At 33.0% G+C, this 23,083-nt stretch overlaps 1 protein-coding gene across 3 annotated transcripts in view; it reads right to left on the reverse strand.

The window, feature by feature from the left end:
* LOC110992811 (nephrin) overlaps positions 1-23,083 on the reverse strand; it is a 146,272-nt gene that overhangs the window by 16,668 nt on the left and 106,521 nt on the right. For all 3 annotated transcript variants that reach the window (XM_045629373.1, XM_045629372.1, XM_045629374.1), the window contains exons 9-15: positions 18,031-18,167; positions 12,233-12,400; positions 11,766-11,897; positions 3,701-3,837; positions 2,393-2,546; positions 552-689; positions 94-258 (exon numbers count right to left, since the gene is read on the reverse strand). In XM_045629373.1, the coding sequence (XP_045485329.1) occupies positions 94-258; positions 552-689; positions 2,393-2,546; positions 3,701-3,837; positions 11,766-11,897; positions 12,233-12,400; positions 18,031-18,167 (1,031 nt within the window). The remainder of the gene's footprint in view (positions 1-93; positions 259-551; positions 690-2,392; positions 2,547-3,700; positions 3,838-11,765; positions 11,898-12,232; positions 12,401-18,030; positions 18,168-23,083) is intronic.

Consider the following 23,083-nt stretch of genomic DNA (forward strand, 5'->3'; position numbering starts at 1 on the left):
TAAAGATTTTAGTGTAGTAATATTTAAAGTAGTATTTATAATACTTTAAATACTTTCGTATGTCTACGTCAGTTTATATAGTAAAATACATACACAGAACTTTCAAAGTAAGTGCGTCATGCACACTCCTCTGTATCGCCTCATTCAAGGCCTGACAGGTGTATACTGCGCCATTGAGATCCTTGCTTATGTTCAACCTGAGTTCTATCGTCGATACTGTACCGCCGTGAAGGCCTTTCTTCATTTTCATAGGGAGACCTAAGAAAAACATCGTAAAACAAACATGTTAAAGTCTTATACTCATAACTTAAAATCAATAATTATACATGTACAAACAAATCAATAGTCGTTGATTGGTACAATTATTACAAAAGCCATTTGATACATTATTAAAATAATAATAGTTTCAAGAAAAAAATCTTATGTTTGTTACTTAACTAACTGTCAATTGAATTACATTTAGTCATTTTACAATACTTAATGATGTATCAATCTGATAACTCTTTAGTTAAGGTTATAACAGTTTACAAAAGTAGGCATTGAAGACGCACCTTGCACAGGAATACCATCCCGCCACCAAGATAGCGTGGCTGGCGGGTTGCTGCTCGCCGCGTCGCAGAATAATGTGGATTCGATGCCAGGTCGGAGTTCCTCTGGTTCAGCTCTGACTTTTACTGCCTCGGGTGCGACTGCAGAAAAGGAAACACTATTGTCACACACGTACAGGCAAACTCTAACACATTGCGATAAAAAAAACACAGAGGACCTGATAATGAATAACATTAAGCTAAGTTTGTATTATGAATAAAATCGGTTAGTATAATAAAGTTATAAATTATCTGTTATTTTTAAATAACGTAATTAGAAATTACTCCCGAATTAATACATTAATATTGAAAACTCTCGTTCCTATGAAGTTATCTCAAACTTGCTAAACTCACGCGTTTAATAATTCAAAGATTCATTTAGATGTGTGATCCTTTGCAAATCACATCTAAATATGAAATCAGGAAACGTCTTTGTTAATACAGTTTGGTGTAAGGTATGCTAATGAAGATAATGATATATATTTATTATGTATATTTTCTGATTACCAGTGCCGCTACAAACTCAGATTTATCTCTCACATGATCATTTGTCAATCTAATAAAGTAGCAAGTAGGTGATCAGCCTCCTATGCTTCACACAGGCCTTCGACTTTTTGGGTCTAAGGCAAGTTTTCCTTCACCGTTTAAGCGACTGTTAAATGCGCATATATAGACAGAAAGTCCATTGTTGGACAGCCAGGGGATCGTAAAATAACTAAGGTCTGATTAACACTTTCTAGCCTTTCAATTCTTTTTTTCTAAGGTTTGCGCAGACACAATGTTCTTTCCATCCCATAGTTCTCATACTATGATGTTACTAAAGTCTGACACGAATCACGAGAGAAGGCACAGCGCAATTAATGCTAAGAATATTTAACCCGAGATTCGAACGCAAGACCGCGTGCAGTCAAAAACTGCAATTGCTAACTTCTGGAATAATACACGGTTAACTGATGTTATAGTAAAATATAGAAATAGTTCATCTTAAAAAAGGGAAACTTGAACGCAAACAAAAAACAAGAACAATGCCACTATACATTGTTTTTATACATCACAGGTTTTGAGTATCGCTTTCAATGGAAGCTCTCAGTCAGCCTTTTTCTAACACCTTGAACATAACTCGTTGAACTTTCAAACATATTTTTTGTGAATAAAAATACTGGATTTATATAAAAACATAATTTAAACAACACAATAAAAGCCCTGATTAAAATTACAAATAGCTCAATCCAGATATTTTACTGCAACTCAACTATGTTCTAGACGTTCTCATATTGATTAAACTCAGCCCGTAACTTTAAACTTAGGAATTTAATTTACAAGTCTTTGTAATGTAAGTTAAATCGTTAGTTACCGAGTTTTGCGGCTAATTGATTTATTTTTAAACTAGTTATTGAACTGAATGTTTAAAACCGCTTTGTATCGAAATGTATTTGTAAGTACAATCGGAGAATTGTATGGATTTGTTTCGTACCTTTGTGACGAAATTTATGCTATTTGAATGGTTTTATTATTAGTAGTAATATTACAATTATTAATTGCGAAATCCTAGTTAATATGAGTTTGTAGTCGCCCTAATAGGACATGGGCAGAAACATTTCCGGGTCTTTTCCATAAAAACCTTTCTTTGAGTAACTGTGTGCCTATCACAGGTCATCGTTTTTTATATCTAGACAACAAATCCAAGCACTGTTATTTGTGTGTCCTTAAACAAATTACACCGCGGAATGTGCACAATTCAGATTCGAAGTCATGGTTAAAAGCCAAATGCGTAGATAGGAGAAGGATGATCCATTAATACTTACAGTGCACGTTCAATGTAACAGTTTCGAAGAGCGGTATCTCCGTGGCACTGTTGGTTGCTTCACATCGGTATTGCGCCTGATTATCAGTCACGTTGGTCAGTATTGATATCTCGGATGACACCATCTTGTCCGTCGACTTGGTAACTGAATGGATCTGCGGAGAGAAATTAATTATAATACTCATAGAAAACTACCTTATTCAAAATGTAGGGCGGAATTAGCTTGTAGTTTTACAAAAATCCTTAACAATATATTTAGTTATTATATCTTTAAGTGGTTGGTAATATAGTAATACAGGCGTTCTCTATTGACCATATAGCTAATACATTTCATTTCTTCAAATTTAACTTAGGCTACGAACAATTGATTTGTATAGATATCATTTTGCGTAACATTATAAAATTTACTCGCTGAAGTGGTTTAGATTAAGAGTTATGTATGCATAATACATATACGTGTGCATTTTAAATTGCAATATTATTTAGTTTCAAATGAACAATATATTCTTTTTACGCAACATGAAACCGTTTGATATTTTTCTTAATAAATTAACTGTGTATAAATCTACTAACGTCCACTGTGGTTTCGTGAGTGTTTATGGAAATGATTCATTTACATGAGACATCGAGTGGAAATAATAATATTACTTTGCAGAGGAAATAGGCAAGTTGGGAAATTGTACAATATAAGGACACAAAAAAGGGTCATATTTGTGTATTATATATTCACATATCATTGTTATAACATTCACGATACATTGAGGCTTGACGGCTAAACCCATCATGGTCCGGTATTTATTTAATAAAGAAAAAGTAATTAAATATATTGGTTGATAATTTATTATCAGTAATATAGTAAGTACAATAAGTAAAGTAATAACGTTAATTTGACGAATATTTAAATGATCCTAATCTTTAGAATTGATACTCCAGTTCAAAAAATTGTATGACTCAAAACTAAGCGATTACAAAGGGTGGCGGAGAGTTTTGCCAGCCCGCTCTACGCCCTTGACTTGCGAACTGGTAGTAAATGTAAATTTAGAATTTCTTTAATTTAATTTTTGACGTTGATAAGTGAACATACTTGTTTAACTATATGAATAAAGATATTTAGAGTTTAAAGTTTACATAAAGATTTAGACTGGAGTCTCAGCGCTCAGAATGACTTCAGAGTCGAACACTATACGTTTTTCACATACTGGGCAATTACTGATGAGCATTTATCGACTGTATGTCGCGTAGACTCAATTAACGTCTTAAATATAAATAAGGTTAAACAAGCAGTATATTTTTAACTTCAAGATCTCACCTTCTTATCATTCTTAAACCATGTAAGAGTCGCGAGTGGATTTCCACCAGTGGAGACGCAGGCCAACTTTTGAACTGTACCAGCAGCTAGTGTGGTTCCGGGGATGTAGCCGGTGATCATAGGCGCTGACGGAGGATCTGAAACAACAAGTCATATGTTTAAAAATTATATTATCAATGAGAATTAAAGAAATTTAGAAAATTACAAAAATGTATTTTATATGAAAAATCTTTGAAAAAAAAACAAAACAGGTTTGAAATTAGTTTTATTGGTAACATAAATTCATGACGACGCACGTAAATCAAATAAAGATGAAGAGTTCTACACTTGTAATTTCTAACAGATAATTGTATATTGTTACATTTTTTCACATTAACCATACTGCAATCAAGCTTCAGCAAGTTATATATATTTAAAACACTGACTTTTAATAACTAAACATTTTTCTTAAATGTATTTAATCCTATATATATTTACGCAAACAAAAAAAATATATTTAAAATTATTTACGCCAGCAGTCTATTAGTTGACTCGTAAGTAAAATACTGTAACTAAATAACGTTCCGCTCCCCATAAGTAATCACAGATGAAATCAAAGATTAATAGCAGCTACATTAGCTAAGATCTTTCAAAGCACTCATGTACGATTTCCAAACCCAGTGTCTTACTAGAGCGTAATTAATTGTTAATTAGAGGATTAACCGATAATTACAACTACACAGCGCGGTATAATATCAATTAGTTGTAAGGATAATTATACACTACACTACAAAATTACAAATGTAATTTTGTACAGACAGTACAAAATTACATTTGTATCTTAAAACTTTTAAAGAAATTGGATTATAGTTCTATTCTAGGATTAAGACCATAATACATCCAATATGTTTACAGTGAAAACATCAATGCTAATAGGTTATATAATAATTGATATTAAATTATGACATTAAATAATTTCTAGCCAGTTATAAAATCGACCGATATGTGAGCGTAGCAGTCGTAGATGCTACAGCAGTTCGTAGCATGCCGTAGCGTGTTCGTAGCATTAATCGTGAATATACAGCCCGCACGTAGTGATTATTTTGTATGTTTATTTATTAGTTGAAAAACCTTAATTCGATAAGTTTGAATGTAAGGTCGAATTGGGTGCGACCTGAAACCGTAAAATTAAATTCCTTGGAACGTCTGATCGAAACACTACGTAAAATTCCGGGCATTTTATTCTTTTACCGAAATCGTAAATTCAATTTAGATCTGTACAATATTTGCGTTTGAAGTTTATTGATATATTTCTTGAAATGTTTGGATTATTTTATAAATTCTGCTTTTGTGTGAAAATGTATATCAATATATCTAATACTTCCAATTAAATACATATCTAAATATGTTAGAATAAGGAATTACACGTGTGAAAAAGACATGAGAACTTCAGAAGGTGCCAGACCAGATTCATGCAACTTCCTCACAGCCGAGTAGCCCGCAATATAACAGCACACAAATCTCGTCGCGAGTTTTGTATGGAAGAAGTATTGCGTCCGACAAGAATCCGCAAATAGATAGCAATTAGGTAGAAACATAACAAAGCAAAAGAATACAATGATAATAGAAATTCATTAATAATGCAAGGTTGCTATCGTTTCTATCTGATTACATATAAGTGCATTATATAGATGTTCTTTCATAACTTTCAAATTACTCTAACCAAACTATATTTTATAATCTCGTAATTCATATTTATAATCAACAAACAACGGGCGAGGTCGAAAAGATAAAAAAATGTATTTGAAAATTAGAAACTTGAATAAACAACATTAAAGACTACGTTCGTGTATCACCAGCTTAAAGGTTATTTTCATTTTAATACGAACTCAAGAGACAAACTTAATAAAATTATAGTGCTATTATCAAATGAAGTAATAATAAGCCCTTGTTTTTAACAAACGAAGCTTTGAAATTGTTCTTAAATGTGAGTTTTACGTGTGTTTGTTTGAAAATTGGTTTCAATATCTTAATGCTTTCGTTTCTTTATGTTTGTTTAAGATTTGGTGATCGCATTTGAGAAGTAATTTGGGGCTAATTTGATTTTAGTTATGGTTGATGGTTTAATTAACTTGTAACTTTATTGTGCTTGAATCAAGTTCCGAAAATCAACCAACGATCAAATGTAGAGTTTTGAAAGCTAAAGCTTTATAATTATTTAAAACACTTAACATTCAATTATTTCGGAGGTTAATGGGTAAATTAGTTATATTAGAGCCTTTAGAGTAATTATAAAGTACCAATGTACGCAAATTAAATATTTAAATAAACTAATCAAATATATTAATAGGTCGGGTACACTGAGTAATGCATATGATAACTAAATTTTGTTACTTGTGTTGTGTTTGATTATTGCCAACTTTAAAGACATTCAATAAATTCTAGGACAAAATGTAGCTATCAAATCATAATAATAATTCTACAAATTATTTCTACTTAATAGAGATTAATAAAGCCAGTTGATTTAAACCGAGCAATCATTTTGCAATCTAACTGTAACATACATTATATACGGAAACATTTGAATTAATTGTATGAGTAAGTGGCTTTTTGCAATCATAAGTCTATATGCATTGTCAGATAATGTCTTTGAATATGTGGAATATCTCAGTTTTTGTTTGAATAATTTAGAACAGGACTGAAATAAAACAGTTTAAATCGTTTGAAAAGGGAAATTTAGTTTGATGATTTGAGCTACAGTCAGCAGCATTTATACTAATAGACACTTTGATATAAATATATATATATCGTTATATATCTATTTATGACCCTTCATTAAATCTTTTCTCTTTTTAAAGTATTATGTTAAAACTATATTATATATTAATGTTAAAACTATAAACATTTAAAGTGTTTGTTTATTATATATAAAATATGGCTACATGATAATAAATTACGAACCAATAAAAGGATTTATTGAAATTTATTCATGTCGAAGCAATCACTGCATATATTAGCAACACACGTTGGTACAACATGTCATTTAGTACATAGTCCATAGGGTTGCCACTTATTATATTAAAATGTTTTACATTATATTATTCGAAAAGATTCATTAACTTAAATTAGTTTCGTCTTGGTGGTTAATTAGCATTTTTTAATTTATAAATAAGTTGTTTTACCATTTACTTTAAAGGACATAGACAGTAGGTTCATCTCAAAACATAGTCTCTGATTACATTACACTTAAACGTGACGTATTGAAAACGAGGTGTTATATATAAAATAATTTAACGTTTACACCAAGAAGATTTAGGTAATATTCAATATCCACAACAGGCTTTATTACACCTATCGAAGACTATACAAATATAGTTTTATTTCCGTCTTACGACGTCATTTGACAACCCTAGAGCATGTAATGTATGCTCATAAATGGTAAGGTCCCGTAAATTAGGGGCAAACATTAGAGCGGTCAGCATGACGGCCGACTGTAAAGACGTGACGGGAATTTATAGAAAATGGCTGATATCGCTAACCCATTTATCGATATTTCCCTTTACTAAACTAATTTCGTGTAATCAGCGCTAATTTGGATGTGCTCAGTTTACGTACACGGTTTAATTCTTTATTAAGGGATTACATAAGACCCTACTGTATACCCTCACGTTCATTTGTAACCAAATCTTCGGGGGAAAACACAATTTTAGGTTTGAAACATGTACAACTCGCTAAAACTATAAATGCTTTGTTAATAGAATTTTATCTATATGCCTTAAATAGTCATCAATGTATATTGATCAAAAAATAAATAAAGATAAAAAATCCTACATACACTATAAACACGGGGTTTTTGAGTTTACTTGGACATCTAGCACCTAGCTTAAATATCTTACTGAAACCTTTATTTTTATAAGTCACTTTATTGTAATCATAAAATTAACAAATATTTTTTCAAGAATTTTGTGCCCCATGAAGACCGGAGCGTAAATCAGTAACTGGCATTAATTATCATATACGCGCTTACAAATTTACTAAAAGAAGCGCCATTTACGCTTGGCTTGTGCATCCAGAATATTATTGCATGTGAGACGGATATATATTTAGTTGTACACTAGCTGAATTCATAAGAATTGCATTATTTATTATTGGTTATAAAAGGGTTTTATATTTTTTCGTCTTGATTATATAATGTTTTTAGTTTAATTATTTAATAAATAATAGGAAAGAAATATTAAACATCAAAGACATTTGAAAATTTTTACACTACTTTCTCTTAAACTATTTAAAGAAAACGTGTCGTCGTGTAATTGTAATCTAGAATATGAAATATCAAACGGTGGGAGCAATTAGGAAATAAAGTGATCAAAAAAGCTTAAAAAAATATAAGTAATTTGTCGGACAGTGTGGTGGAGTTGCAGCAATTAATTCCACTCACTCATTACATTAATGAGTGGAACGTGCCAGGGCGGCCGAGCCAGCTCAATCGATACTCACTAACCGGACGCCCGGCTTTGTTTAGGAAATTGTTTAAGTATTTTAGGTACTACGATTTGGAGATACGAGCAGTGGATTGGTTTTAGTGTTGTGTTGTTATAAACACTAAACACATATTTTTATATCTTTAACCAACTAAAATGAACGATTAAACGTGTGTGAATATAAACTATTTACAATTAGTTATGTAAATAATATACAAAATTCGTTTAAGAATAAAACGCGTAAAACATAAAACTGTTCTTATATACAAGTCATGTATATTCAAGCCTAGTTTTAAAGACACCTCCCGCCCCTAGGGAATGACTTAAGAGTGATTTAAGTTAATTGCCCTCCTCTTAAATGCTTAGACAGGTGTACTTAGACGAAATCGTTTTATTTTATGTCTTGCGATCTTTGTTTAGTAAATTGGCTTTAAAAATAGTTTGTAACATTTTGGACTTTTTTTATTAATCCTTCTTTTACACTTGAAACAACATTTGTATTGGTTTTAAACTCGATGTGATGACAAAAAAGTCAAAAAGACCATGTCCAGTTTTTTAGTTCCAGAGTAACTATAAACCTGGGAGTACGGGGATGGAATAAAAGGGATAACGGGGAAGGATTGGAAAATTGTGGCGATGGATGAGAGAATTTGGAGGAGTCCCTAAATCTTATTTCAGTAACTTAGGATGCAAGATTTATCAACTCGAGAATTATCAACGATGGGAGTCTTTAAGTAGTTGGAAACTTCCGCAAAATTATAAGAAATAGATAAAATGTAGTACAGTTATGTTAAACGCTATCGCGAAGATCAAAGCCTGGTGTAAGCGTTTACAGCATGGCAAACTTGTTATCTCGAAGTCATTAATCATGCCTCCATTTTGGTACAAGTTACTAGCTTATAGAGCGATCGCACAAGTGTGTACTTAAATTAGCGACGTTTTAAAAAGCTACAAAAGTGCTTTATTTAATTATTAAAAAAACTGATTATATGTATAACAGAAATCTTGGATTTCCTTTAAATTTTAAACTGAATCGGGGTTTTTTACATCAATACTAGTACGGCACTAGCTTAGCTTTTAAACTATCGAAGCTTTTAAATATATTATATTGAAATTTGTAAAAAAAGCTTTATATTAGAATCGTATTTAATTTTTGGCTCACATCAGAACAAGTTCAAAACTACCTGAGCTTTTAAGTAATACTTACGACGTTAAATTATGTTTAAAAGGCACTGCTTATTCTGTTTACAATGAATTTTATTGGCAATTGAGAACATAAAATACGGATAGAACAAAACATTTAGATGAGTTTGAGACCATTAATGTACTTTTACGACGCAATTGAAAATTAAAGATCGTTTTGTGGAAATAATAACAAATTATAAATTTCGATTTTGCGTAGCTATTACTGTGATTAATTTACATCAATTTCATTAAGATGGAAATTGAATTAATTGTGTAAGTAATAAATAATATGAAAATAATTACTTGAATTTATTGAAATCATAGTACATATACACAATATTAACTAACGATTTTTTGTCGAACTTGAAAAGATTCATTTCAGAGGAAATTAATGTGTTAATTAATAAATATTATATCGCTAAGGCTTCTAAACCACACCAACCCATTAAAGACGAACAAAAACGTATATTCAGATATGAATGAATAGACTTGGAAAACATTTGTAATGTAACACAACTTTTTGCCGTGGCATCTCGCGCAAAAACTTTTATGGTCTTATAACAGTATTTGATAAATGCATCTTCTAGAGAACACGCAACATAATGTTTAAGAACAATAAGAAATCAGGGGTATTTTTCTTAATCCTAAAGGAATTGTATGTCTTGCACTGCTTCATTCATCACATTTTTAGTCTCACTTTTTTCCTGAGATGACATCTGCTTTTAATTCACGTTGACTACACTATAAGAACACGTCTTGGTTTTTTTGGCAGGAGGCTCTTCGATATTAAGTTATACTACCCATAGATACTCTCAACGCCAGAGGGCTCACGAGTGCGTTGCCAGACTTTTAATACTTAGTACACTCTTTCCCTGCGGATGGACTAAAATAGAATATCTACACTAATATGACAAATCCTGCATATAAAATGCTCAGGTGTGTGGTATTTCGTGTTCTGCCTCGACATCAGCGACGAACACATGGCACAGCCAGGGTCCGAACCCAAGTACAGATAATCCATGACACACAACGAGATTACTTCCTATCTAAGGCTTCATCAAAAACTAATATAAAACCAATCCCGATATTAAATTCTAGATACGAACTTCAATTTAGTCTGAAAGTTAACCTGCGTGTTACGGGTGCCAATATCACAACTTCACGATTGACATAAATATAGGAAAACTAAAATCTTATAACTTTTCAGATTTCAAATTGAGTTACTTAAAATTTATTTTTATCAGGTTTGTTTAGTTTGTATTTAACAAAATTATTTGCTTTATTAAGTTAAACTAAATTATAATAATGTACATACTCATGGAGACCCCTATTAAGCCGTTTTGACACTTCTAATATTGAGACTCATTAGTTAAACGGCATAATTATAAAGTTACAAATAATGTTCTAATCAAAGAAGACTCGATATAAATGAGTAAGATACATAAAAATAAATTATTTGCACTACCACCTTTTTAGGTCTAGGCCTCAGATTTATATCTGTTTCATGATCATCACACACGGTCGACTTTTTGGCTAATGCATGCCGGTTTCCTCACTATGTTTTCGTTCACTGTTCGAACGAATGTTCAATGCGTAGGTACTTAACAGAAAGTCTATTTGTGCACACCCGTGGATCGAACCTACAACCTCAGGCATGAGAGTCACACGCACAGGCGTCACTATGTGTATAATAAGTATTTTGTTTAAAATGTTGAATGTCCAATTCGTAGTAATGTAACTTCTTTATGGTAGTACAACCATTTAAAAGAATTAAAATCCACCAAAAATGCTCAAGGCTTTCACGCAAGGTATATACCTCAATACGTTTTATTCAAGCGAGAGGCTGCATTTGAAAACTGAATTTTTTCGTGATTGAATGTTTTTTAGAGCAAAAAAGCTTTCAGGAAAAAGGCTTTGACGCTTGAATATAGGTGTAATGTGGAAAAATGATTTTCGAGAGTAATTGATCACATTTATGTGAAGTTAGTTCATATTTCTGTGTGCTGGTTTTGCAGAGATATAGAATACTATGCTTTATTAAAATTAGTACTTTAAGAACTCTATTGGTTAGTGAGAAAAAATAACTCAAGTCTTCCCTTTAGTTAAGACACATGTAGTTAAAAAAATATCTCTACTTTCTAATATGAATTGTAGTCGGTATGAACCGAAGCTCATAGCAGTTCCAATTCACGTATCGAATGCCGCGTCTCGTCCCGGTAAGCTAAGCCTTTCTTTAAATATATTCAAAAGGCTTAACAATTAAATTAGATTCAGATAATTACATTGCTACTTCTATTCTTATTAATTCTTATTCTAAAAAGTAAATTGAGAATCTACACTAATATGATAATAATAAAGTTAAGTTCCTATATTTACCTTTTTTATAGTAGTTAAATGTATTGATATATGAAAAAACTCACATAAAACGTTAATAGTGTGAGAAGCGACGGTAATTTCAGTTAACTGTGTGTTAACGCCATGACACACAACTGTGACGGACCGTCGATTCGGCTCCACCACCGCTGTTATGTTTGATGTTGTTATCCAGCCTCCTGAAAAGAACATCATATTACTTTCTCTCTTTTCTTCGACAAAAACACTGCATATCTTCATGACGTGCCGTAAAATTTTTACCCTTATCCGCCTAAAGAAGTTTCACTTCAAAAACTATGCTATGAACGAAATATGTGCGTACAAATCAGTATAAGTGTCACAGTACAGCAATATAAAGTGAATCCCCCCGCGTCGCCGGAAATCGCGTAATATGAAAATGCTGAAGTGTTATAAAGATTACTGTAATAAATTTCGCTGAGAATGTATAACCAAACAATAGGATTATAAGGCTTTTTTTGTTTAGACTCTAGTTATTTTTTTATTTGTGACGTACCCTCAGGCGATATAACAGTCCGGTTGCTGGCCTCTTTATGGTTTTTCCCGAGCACAAGCCATTTAATCTCCGGGGCGGGGTTGGAAGGTGCCGTGGTACACGTGAGTGGTACTGGGTCGCCCACGCGTGCTTCCGAAGGTCCAGATATAGTTACATAAGCGGGAGCAACTGCAAAGACAAACACATATTAATACAGAATAGATGATGATTAACGTTATATACTTTGATATACTTCTAATTATTGCGAAATTTTAATGGTGATATATTATTCACGAAGGTTTTAATTAAGCACAGGTGTACGGTGTGAAATAAGATCCTTAGTCCTTCGTCACTCGCCGCTACCTTACCTCTTCTACAAGGAATTGGACATACACATGCACATTAGATTATGTTCTCCCACAAATTATCTTTTCATATCTTTCATGTCTTATAAATGTTGTTCCTTAGGCAAATCCACTTCAATAGAATATAAAGTCAGATCCTAGAAGCTAGACTTGTAGCTACAAGGATGTGCCTATTTTTCAGACGCTCAACTTGGCAACTTAAACAATTTATCAAGCTTCAAGTTTCGAAATTTAAAACTAGTTTCACTATTAGTTAGGCGATTTTCGTTATAATTTATTCCGTACCACGTTTTACTTGTATCGTGCACCAATTTAAAAGACACTCATCTGTTTTCGAAATGTGATTTAATATTGAACAACTCGGTTCTTCCAAGCAACCGGTAACCGATACGAGTCGTATATGTATCAATAGAAAATATCAGATATAAACCGAGCTGTTATTGGTCAAATTTACGACTTGTAGGAATTAAAACTGGGTTCCTTCCGGTCGTTGTTATTTGTTAATATTGACGCCAATTTCCGGTCAATTACACCAAAAAAAAAAAACTGATTAAGAAACTCAAATGTGTCTGCATGAGATTTTAATACAAAAACTTTATCATTTAGGACAAAATATTTTCGTACCACTAGACATATTATGTTAGAGAAACTCCGTAGATTATATCCGTAAACCGAGGGTGCTAGCGAAACCACCAAAGCAATAGAACAAAATTTAAGTAAGCATCTCCCATCTAACAGTGGGATTTCTGTTGTCTATTTTGTCAGGCAAAAAACATCAAGTTTTAAGTAATACTTAAAGTATCCTGCAATGTATATACAGTAAGAAATTAACAAATAAAATTACTAAAAATAACCAAATTAATTTACACGAAATTAACCACAATTTCAACAACAATAGTAACGTCCTATATCTAGTGCGAGCGTCGAAGAAGTGCACCCGACCATACAGCGCGCCGTGCTTATATAGCCTGAAAACCAGTTTAGTCCAGTATACCCCACTGCTACACGTCACTTGACTTTTTACAGCTTATTCGGCCTCTCCTGACGACGGTGCGTCCTCGCCCGTGTGATGATAGGCAGGTTGGCATGTTGAAACTTGACCTGCTGATGACTCTTGTATCACGTGCGGTGGTTGTGGTGAAGGACTATCGTTATCATCAGCGCCACCTAAAAATTACATGATTTTTGTTATTATAACGTTAAATTAACATAACTTCATCGAAAGTAAGAGCGCATCCATTACTCTCGACACAACATTAGTTCATTTTTTTTTTTTTTTTACATAGCAAGAGCGTCTCCATTGCTATCAACAGTAAGAGTGACTCCATTACTGTACATCACACTAAGCAAGAGCGTCTCCATTGCTTTCAACAGTAAGAGTGACTCCATTACTGTACATCACACTAAGCAAGAGCGACTCCATTGCTTTAACAGTAAGAGCGACTCCATTACTGTACATCACACTGAGCAAGAGCGAATCCATTGCTATTGATAGTAAGAGCGACTCCATTACTATCACACAAGACTCCCGCAGGTCTTTACCAAAATAGGTACTACCTATATGATAAGCAGTCCTAATAAAATTACAGTTCTCACAAACATTTATCAACATACATAAGTTTTGAAAAGGCAAGTAAAAATTACTTACTCTCAAAGAATGCGGCACACACATCAGGGGTCCATTCCCCGCGCCAGGGCAACATGTATTCCGCGGCAGCTTTACCATAAGAACCAGCGACTAATTTTAGTTCATATCTGTCCTGCGACAACGTCGCTAAAACCACATATGGTCCGCGCATACAGGAGTCTAGCTTACCAACAGCTTGGCACAAATGCAAAATCGCCGCCATTGAAATGCACACCCTTGCGAGTCAACCTCGCAATGCACGATGTCTTCATATCTTGACCATTGCTAATGACTCGGCATAGATACTCGATCTCCGTAGTCTGAAAGTTACATTTTTTTTTTAAATTAATGGAAAAGCCTGTCTGGGTCCCTTACCCTTACCCCCATCTCTGACACATCATGTAATGTACCTAAACCCTCTTCTATTGTTTTACTAGGTAATAATACGTCATATACACAATTACAACACACAAGGGCTCTGCCTGAATCTATGTAAAATCGTAACGTATTTGATATAATTCGTTGATATACAACCTGTGCATTGCCTAATTCTTATGGCATCTTTATGTACTCATGTCTCATAGTGACCCTCAGGTGTTACGAATCTCAGAGTGGTGTCGATGTTTTTTATTTAATTTTATCTGGTGAAAGCCAGTAGCCATATCAAGGTAAATATAATAGGTAGCTTTACCTAGCCAAACAATATGGTCCTCAATTAACGGAAGCGGGTATTTTAAGTGTCTTTGAGTTTTAAGTTTAAAGTCGACACAAAGCCTATCTGAATCGCTTTTTTTCTTTACAAATCTCTATCTGTAATTATTTATTGATTTAACACATCTTTTATGATATCTCTAACGCGTAATTTTTCATCATACGACATTTTATAAGGGCGGTAAACTATAACTAATTTAGCCTACCGCTCGACTCGGAACGCTGTCGAACAAAACAGTCCTCCGTTTTATGTCCTACCTTCTTACAAAATGTGCAAATAATTTTGATATTAGAAAACTGCCTTTTTTCTAAACTTGAATTGTTTGTAGATTGAGTCTCTGGTGCGGTTTCATACTTAGTTTTTTTAGGACACAAAATTTGTATATGACCAATTTCCCTACATGAATCATGAACAGTTAATATTAGACTGAAAATTATCTCGTTTTCAGAAATTATCTCGCAAATTTGGCCTTTTAACGTGATTTTGTATTATAGAGCGCGGTTCTAGGGGCTTGGTATATAATGAGAGGAATTTAACTAAGCCTTCCGATGATAAATTAGCACAAGTCGCGGCGGCGCGAACTTGTGGGTCCTTAATACCCCAAATAACTACTGCGACAATTAACTCTTCACTCATTCCTCGTATAACACACAATACGTGAGATAACTATCAGAGTCTGTTGTCATTACGTCGAATAAAATATTTGCTAAGTCTACTCGCTACGGAAAAAGCTATTTAAATTCTCTCAACTATGATCATTACTAAGCCACTCATTTAGCCACACTTTAGCATCCCCTTTCAAACAATATCCAATCAGAGATACACACTCACGGTCATCCCAATAATTAGACAACCGCGCAGTCTTCCTGCTCACACCATATATCGAAATATTTGAAAGACGGATCAAAATTAGAAATATAAATGGAGTTAGATCTTACCAGAATTGTGCTCAACGCACTTACTAGTTTGTCGGTCACCTGATTAAGTACCAGATCAGTGCTTGACTCGCATGCGCTGCTTGAACTTGGCACCGGAGCGTTCTCAGTACCATTGTGCGAACCGTCAGTACCAGGTGGTAACGAGTGTCACTTAAGGAAGAAAGCAGCAAATCCGATGGTGTTGCGCATGTCGGTGCAAAGGGCCGATCCCCTCGCGGTGGTGTTGCTGAGCACTGTTGTGGTGACACCACTGGTGGACATAGCTCAGTCGCTTGCGTCGGTTGACGGTTTAATATCGACTGTAACGTTTCTTCAAGCCCAGAGACGGGCACACCGTCTTTATTTACGTGTTCACCGCCTACCCTCCATTATTTTTATTAAACGTATATCACTCGCGTTTCAAACTGACTAAAATAAAACCACGTGGGCGTTAATTTAAACTAATCAGAAATGAGAACGAATCCCACTACTGAAGTAAGAAATTAACAAATAAAATTACTAAAAATAACCAAATTAATTTACACGAAATTAACCACAATTTCAACAACAATAGTAACGTCCTATATCTAGTGCGAGCGTCGAAGAAGTGCACCCGACCATACAGCGCGCCGTGCTTATATAGCCTGAAAACCAGTTTAGTCCAGTATACCCCACTGCTACACGTCACTTGACTTTTTACAGCTTATTATACATAAAAATATCTAAATACACCTGACGGGGCAAAATAAAAAACTTTTAAACATTTTTCTTTGCAAATCGCGAGCCGAGTTCGTCAAAGAGCAACACAAACAAAACGGGGAATAATTCCTAAGTTAAACAGAAAAAGGACAAAGTGAAGATCCTAAATGCCCTTTGACTAGTGAGCCGCAGTTGAAAGTATTTTTTAGGATCCAATGTTATTTACTGACGGAGTTGCGTTAATAAACGATAAGATGGCAGAGTGTGGTACAAGGGAAAGGAATATCACCTAATAATTATACTGATAAAGTCGTAAAATCCAAGATTAAGTCATATAGTTTATCATAACTTCAGATCTTAGTTATGCGTGTGTGAAACATACTCAGGAGCTTTGCTTTATTTAGTTTTTTTTAATTCAAATTCATATTTGATTCATTTAGGACACATGATGTACACTTATGAACGGCAATAAAGTAATACACATTAAATGCTTTTAATTTTAGATTAACAACCAGTTCTCTAAATAAAGGGCGTAGAACGGAGGTAGAATAACTGGCAATAAACTCTCCGACACTCTGTAATTGACAATTTTTTTGTAAGAAGCTGCAACCATCACACCATGTATCTATTATTAATATTTAAGTAATTTACAAAAAAACATAGATTTGTTCTCTATCAGCAGTGGGCACGATGAAGTAAGAGCGCGCATTCTCGTGGGAACAACACGCAAATACGCAGTCGAAATAACTAACATCACCGCTTAGTTTAGTTAGGTTCCAGCACTTAACTTGAATTCATAGGCAAAGGTATATAACTTGTACCATAGCACATACAAATCACTTCACATTTGACTACACTTGAGTCTGATAGGGTTATTTTGTCAAAGGATTACGTAATTCTGTAGAGATCGCGATGTCGTCAACATATATCACTTTAATTTAAAATAAATATCATTAATAGCACTTAAAATTAATTTACTCTCACGCCTTAAAATAAACCTTTTAATGCTTTCACATTACTTACTAAATGTTAGTTAACTAATATTTCAGATGCCAACTAAAACTATTATAGACAAGTTTGTAGATAGAAATAATACAGTTAATTAACAAGTAATCTGATAGTGTATAAACAAATACGGAGTAAAATACTATATTCGTTTTTCTTTATAAAACCCTGAATAATTTAGAAAAACGGCAATAAGTGTGCGAAACTCTATTATATATAACGTTGACTACCAAATGTCGATTTAACAAATGGTATTTAAAATTTCATACATATATGGCACCCATTAAATTTTTTACATTATATATCCAATATCGTAAATCTGTATGGGATTTGACATCATAATTATAAAGAGCAAGTATCATACCTACTTGTTCACGATGTTTACCTTTTCCAATGAAATAAATCCTTTACATTTTTGAGACACGAGTGTTGACTAGAAATCTTGTTAATTGTGCAACTACCATGTTCTTTAAAATATTAGTGTCTATACTTACATAGTACAGTGAGATCGATTTCAGCCTTCAAGGTGTTGCTGATCATAATGTTCTTAGCCTCACACGTATACCGAGCCTTATTGTCCGACGCGTCAGCCTTAAATGACAGGACGTTCTCCGACATACGACCGCTTGTTCTGAAAATGAATAATAATAATAATAATAATAAATACTTTATTCATGACAAATTACATCTATCGCTCACCATACTAAGGAGTCCTTTTGTTGTGTGTAACTAGATATAAATTGTTCCGTAGTTATTTTATGTAATAGGAGAAAAACTGGGGTACATGGTAGATTTTCAAAACGGTTTAATAAAAATAAAAGGTAGTTTTAATGTTATAACTAACCAAACACGAGACATATAAGACACTGAGTATGAGAATCAGTGAGTTTCGTGCGTTGAAATCTTCCTGAAACAAATATTTTTCGGTTCCCTCTTAGCGTATAACCTGAACTTAAATAAATATTTTCAACATTACATACATTCAAACATTTCATAATCCCTATAACCAACTAAAGGTCTACGCGCGATATTGCCGTCTCCCTCTAACTCAATTACATCCAGCTCAGGTGGGCCTCGGCCCATCTAAAGTTAACCAACTTAATAATTTCGAGTGAGCTCCCACAAATACCAACCTAACGATATCAAATATCAAACTATCTCGGATGGTGCGGTTTTGCGGTGTGTACCTTTGTCATAGTAAAAATTTATAGCGTATCAGAATTGGGGTCAAATATGATATTAATAACAAATTTGCGTTTATAATTTTAGCTACAACTGCAAACTCTTATTAATCCCGTCAGACAGGTGATATTTTGATAAACATTTGTAATAAATAAATCAATCAGTAAATCGTCTGAGAAAGCAAATATTAAAAAAGAAATTCTAAAAGAAAATCTGGTCAAGTAACTTTGGACCACTAAAAATATAAAAACAGTTTATTATACTTAGATTTAAAAAAATGTACAAGTGTAAATTTGGTAAAATTTTCTTTTAAAAACGCGATTTTATTAAGTCTTTTACAAATTCTTCAGGTACATCAGACAAGGTTACGTTTTACGTCATAATTTTAATCCGAGTTACGTACTTAAACGCCACGTTTAAGTGAGCTTAATTAAAATATCCCGAGCTTAAGCTAGCTTTAATAGTTTAAAATTTTTCATCATTACAACCGACAAACAAAAACTATCGCAAAAAACTTGTAATCCAGGAAAAAGTTAGAACTTTTAAAGCGGTATGAATGTAAAATTGTTTTCAAGAATTTTTACCGCAGTTATTCTCTTCAAAACTAACTTTATCTGCGGTTTTGCTTGCAATTAATTCGAAAAAAACTTACAAAGGGACCTGACACCTTTCTTTTATTTTTAATACTTACATTATGCGTTATTTTAAGTGTCTTTTGAGGTCTCTTTTTCTCAGAGCCTAAATATGATTTATAACGACATAGAAACAGACATACATATTTCGCAAACCTATTTCAAGTTCTAAGTTTGGTGTAAGGTATTTTGTGTTGTTGAGGGTACAATTGTTACGGATGAAACGTCACGAAGATGTGCAGCGTTTTTGTCGAAGAAAACTGAGAGATTGATTGAGAGAGTCAGAAAGGGACTTTAGTAGTAACATATTAGAACTTTAGATCGCATAACGTTTTGTACAGTAAACGCAGATTTTTTATTTATTTATATTATCATTCGTACGAATACAGTGTGTAAACAGTGTAAATATAAATATAGACGGATATACAAATCCGAGAGTGATCATATTCTGTACATGATCATCTTTTGGGGCTTTTGGGATAATATGAATTAATAATTAATTTACAAAGAAATTTCACTTGTGACATGTGTACTTTGTCTGCACGCATTTTTTAAATCACATATTATTTATCCGGTATTTAAACCGTGGACTTTACGATCAGCAATTAAACATGTGGACTAGAAAAGGCATCAGGTCACACGAGAGAGACCCACAACCCAGTATTAGTTAAACTAAGCCTAAGATGCTACCAATAATGATCAGCCCAACGTATTGGCAGTTATTAGGTCAATTAATTGCAGTACATGTGTCAGTGCTTAGTGTTGCCAGCAGTAATAGAGTCCTACCGGACGTTGGCAACACTGGAACATGTGTTAATTGTGGTCACACTGTTAGTATATACTAGATATATGAGGGTGATCATTTTCGATTACATTTTGTGGTATATTTATTGGTTGATACTGGGAATTTCAGGACCACAGTAGAAAATAAAATGATACATCGTTTACGTTTAAGATATTTATGAATCAGGTTGATTTCCCCGATATTGTAACTAAATTTGAAATTCGTGTTCGCTCTATATATTCCAGGCATCACATCATCTCATTTGTCCCTACTTTCAGAAGAACGCGTTTTGGCATTCTCATAAACGACTCTTCCCTTACTCTTTAAAATCAATTTTCCTTTAGTTTTTGCAATTTATGAAAAGATGTATTTTTTATATCTTCGTGTATGCTATGTTTGCCTATAAGTGCTTTTCGTATTAAACCTTGTATTATTTTTCTCGTGTACTAATGTTACAGTGTGCCGAGCGTCAGCAAACTTTTGTAAATAAATAAATTTTGACGAAGTAGTTTAGTTTCATCCTGGCTTAGAAGTCTATAGGAATATACGCAAATATTCTTTGAACTAGGTCAAAAAGCCACCAATTTAAACCCGGGTTTTATATCTAACACAAGGAATCGCTCGTACATGTTCTGTGGAGGCGATGTCAAATGCACTTTGCATAGACGAATCGTATAGATTCTCAGTACAACTATAACCAGTAGTTACATTGGAATCAACAAAGATGTTTGCGAATATAAAACGTGTGGTTAAATAATAATTGAACTTTTACGGTTATCCAAGAAAAAGTTATAGTATGTCATTAGGCATACAATTGCACTACACTTATAAGCTTAGGTCATGCGAAGTTAACAATGCAGAAAAATAGTGCTTTCAACGATACTAAGTGACCATTATTCTAAATTTCCCAGGTTAATTTTTAAAGTGGCATTTAATGCAATTTTTATTTCCTTTTCTAGAACTAAGTGTATTAACTGACGTTACTAAAATTTAAAATATTAAAAAAAATGGTTTATTTGAATACGAATTTGCTTAAGTTAAATAAAGCCGCAGGCACTTGCTTATTTTATTTAAACTTAATCTAGAATTTAATAAACAATTAATTTGTGATCATGGATAGAGGAAAGATTGCGAGTCACGTGATTAGAAATTGATATTATATATTTTACCTATCAAATGAGAGTACGTTATTTGCAAGTAAAATGTTTGTCTAAATCCAATATGGATTTAGTACAATATGTATATGTACGATAATTTTGCTTAAATCAAATCAAAGCATAAATGCGTCGTTACATAAGACATTTTAAGAATATATGACACTATGACATAATTAAAAGCGGACACAAATAATAGAACATACATTCATGTCCAGCAAACCGTAAACATCTTAGTGCGAAAAGAGTTATCACATTTTTAAATAAAAGATGTTTTAAAAGTGTCTTTTTATTTTGCCACTAATAGTCGTAGAGGGTTATAAAATATGTACGATGACCATGTTCTGTTCGAGATGAGGATATTTTAAATAATATTAATCAAAGCTATGTTGCTTTGCCTCCTTGATATCATTACTACTAGTACTTTTGAAATGCAATACTTATATTTTTTGGATGAGGAGTTTAAGCATTATTTATTTGACAGCTCAAAATATAAATAATAAAAACTAAGCAATAATTTCGCGTTTAGTTCGATGAAAGTTATATTTGTGTATTTAGGTGTAATCAACAATTTAGCCTTATCGATGAATAGTTTTTTATGTTTCTTCCTTCTCGTTATCGTATATATATATATATATATATATATATATATATACGATAACGAGAAGGTTTCAGTAATTGTTATTATGAAGGTTTATTTAAAAAATAAGTCTTACAATTCCCTAATCCAAAGCCACCCTACTGAGTGGACGGTTGCAAGAGCTACACGATAGAAGCATTACTGCAAGACTAGAGAATTCATTTAAAAATGTCTCATATAAGACCAAATTGTTTGAACTATTTCTCTTTATTCGAGTTGTCTCCGTCCAGTTTAATCATTTGAATGGCTATTGTTTTCAACATCGCAAATATCGTGAAACATTCTGTCCTAGACACTGTGAATGTGTGAATATAAATGTGGCGTATATGTTCGCTATTTATATAAACATATCATGTTTTAAGCAAACAAATCACGCAAACCTTGGCAATGCCCATGTTTGCCAATGGGTAATGAAATAAATATATATCTCATATATTGTTATTTCTGTTATCTGCCAATCATTTAAGTTAATACTTGCGTAAAAGCCTCTGTTGTGCAGTAATTATTCTTTGTATGATTTATCAACGCTTGATTATATTGTGAAGGCTAACATGGTAAGAAAACCTGCATGTCTAACACTAAAATTTACGAGTGTACTGTAACTAGAAATGGTAAAAAAAACTACTATGTTGACAGGTTTAATAATTTTTCGAATTGTGTTTCGCATCCCATGCTATTATTATTATTATAATTATTAAAATTTGACTTGTAAATAGTATAAAAAAATATCCTCTACAGAGATATCATACGACACCCGCTTCCGCTCGTTTCTTGGTCCTCATCATTATAAATTTCCTCTTAAATTTTCCGGCGCGTTATTTATTACTTAATCTCGACGCCTCGCGAATGTTTTTAAGAGTTAACCGGCGAGATATAATTCCGTGAAGAATTGCCACGTCCTCCCGTTTCATATTAACTTGCTATTGTCTCCTCAATTTCGGGAACATCTGTTCGAAAGACTATTACGCTAGGTAATTTTTGAATAACAGTTAAGCAATGAGATAAATAATAAAGTATAATAATAATAGCAAAGTTTGTACTATTTAGAATCGCGAAAAATGAGATTGTACGCACGCGCTATTTTTACAATAAAAAAAACAGTGGATCTATAGGATATATTAACTGAATGGTTTTATTAAAATTTTACATTTAAGC

This window comes from Pieris rapae, chromosome 9 (genome assembly GCF_905147795.1).
Source record: "Pieris rapae chromosome 9, ilPieRapa1.1, whole genome shotgun sequence".
NCBI lineage: Eukaryota > Metazoa > Arthropoda > Insecta > Lepidoptera > Pieridae > Pieris > Pieris rapae.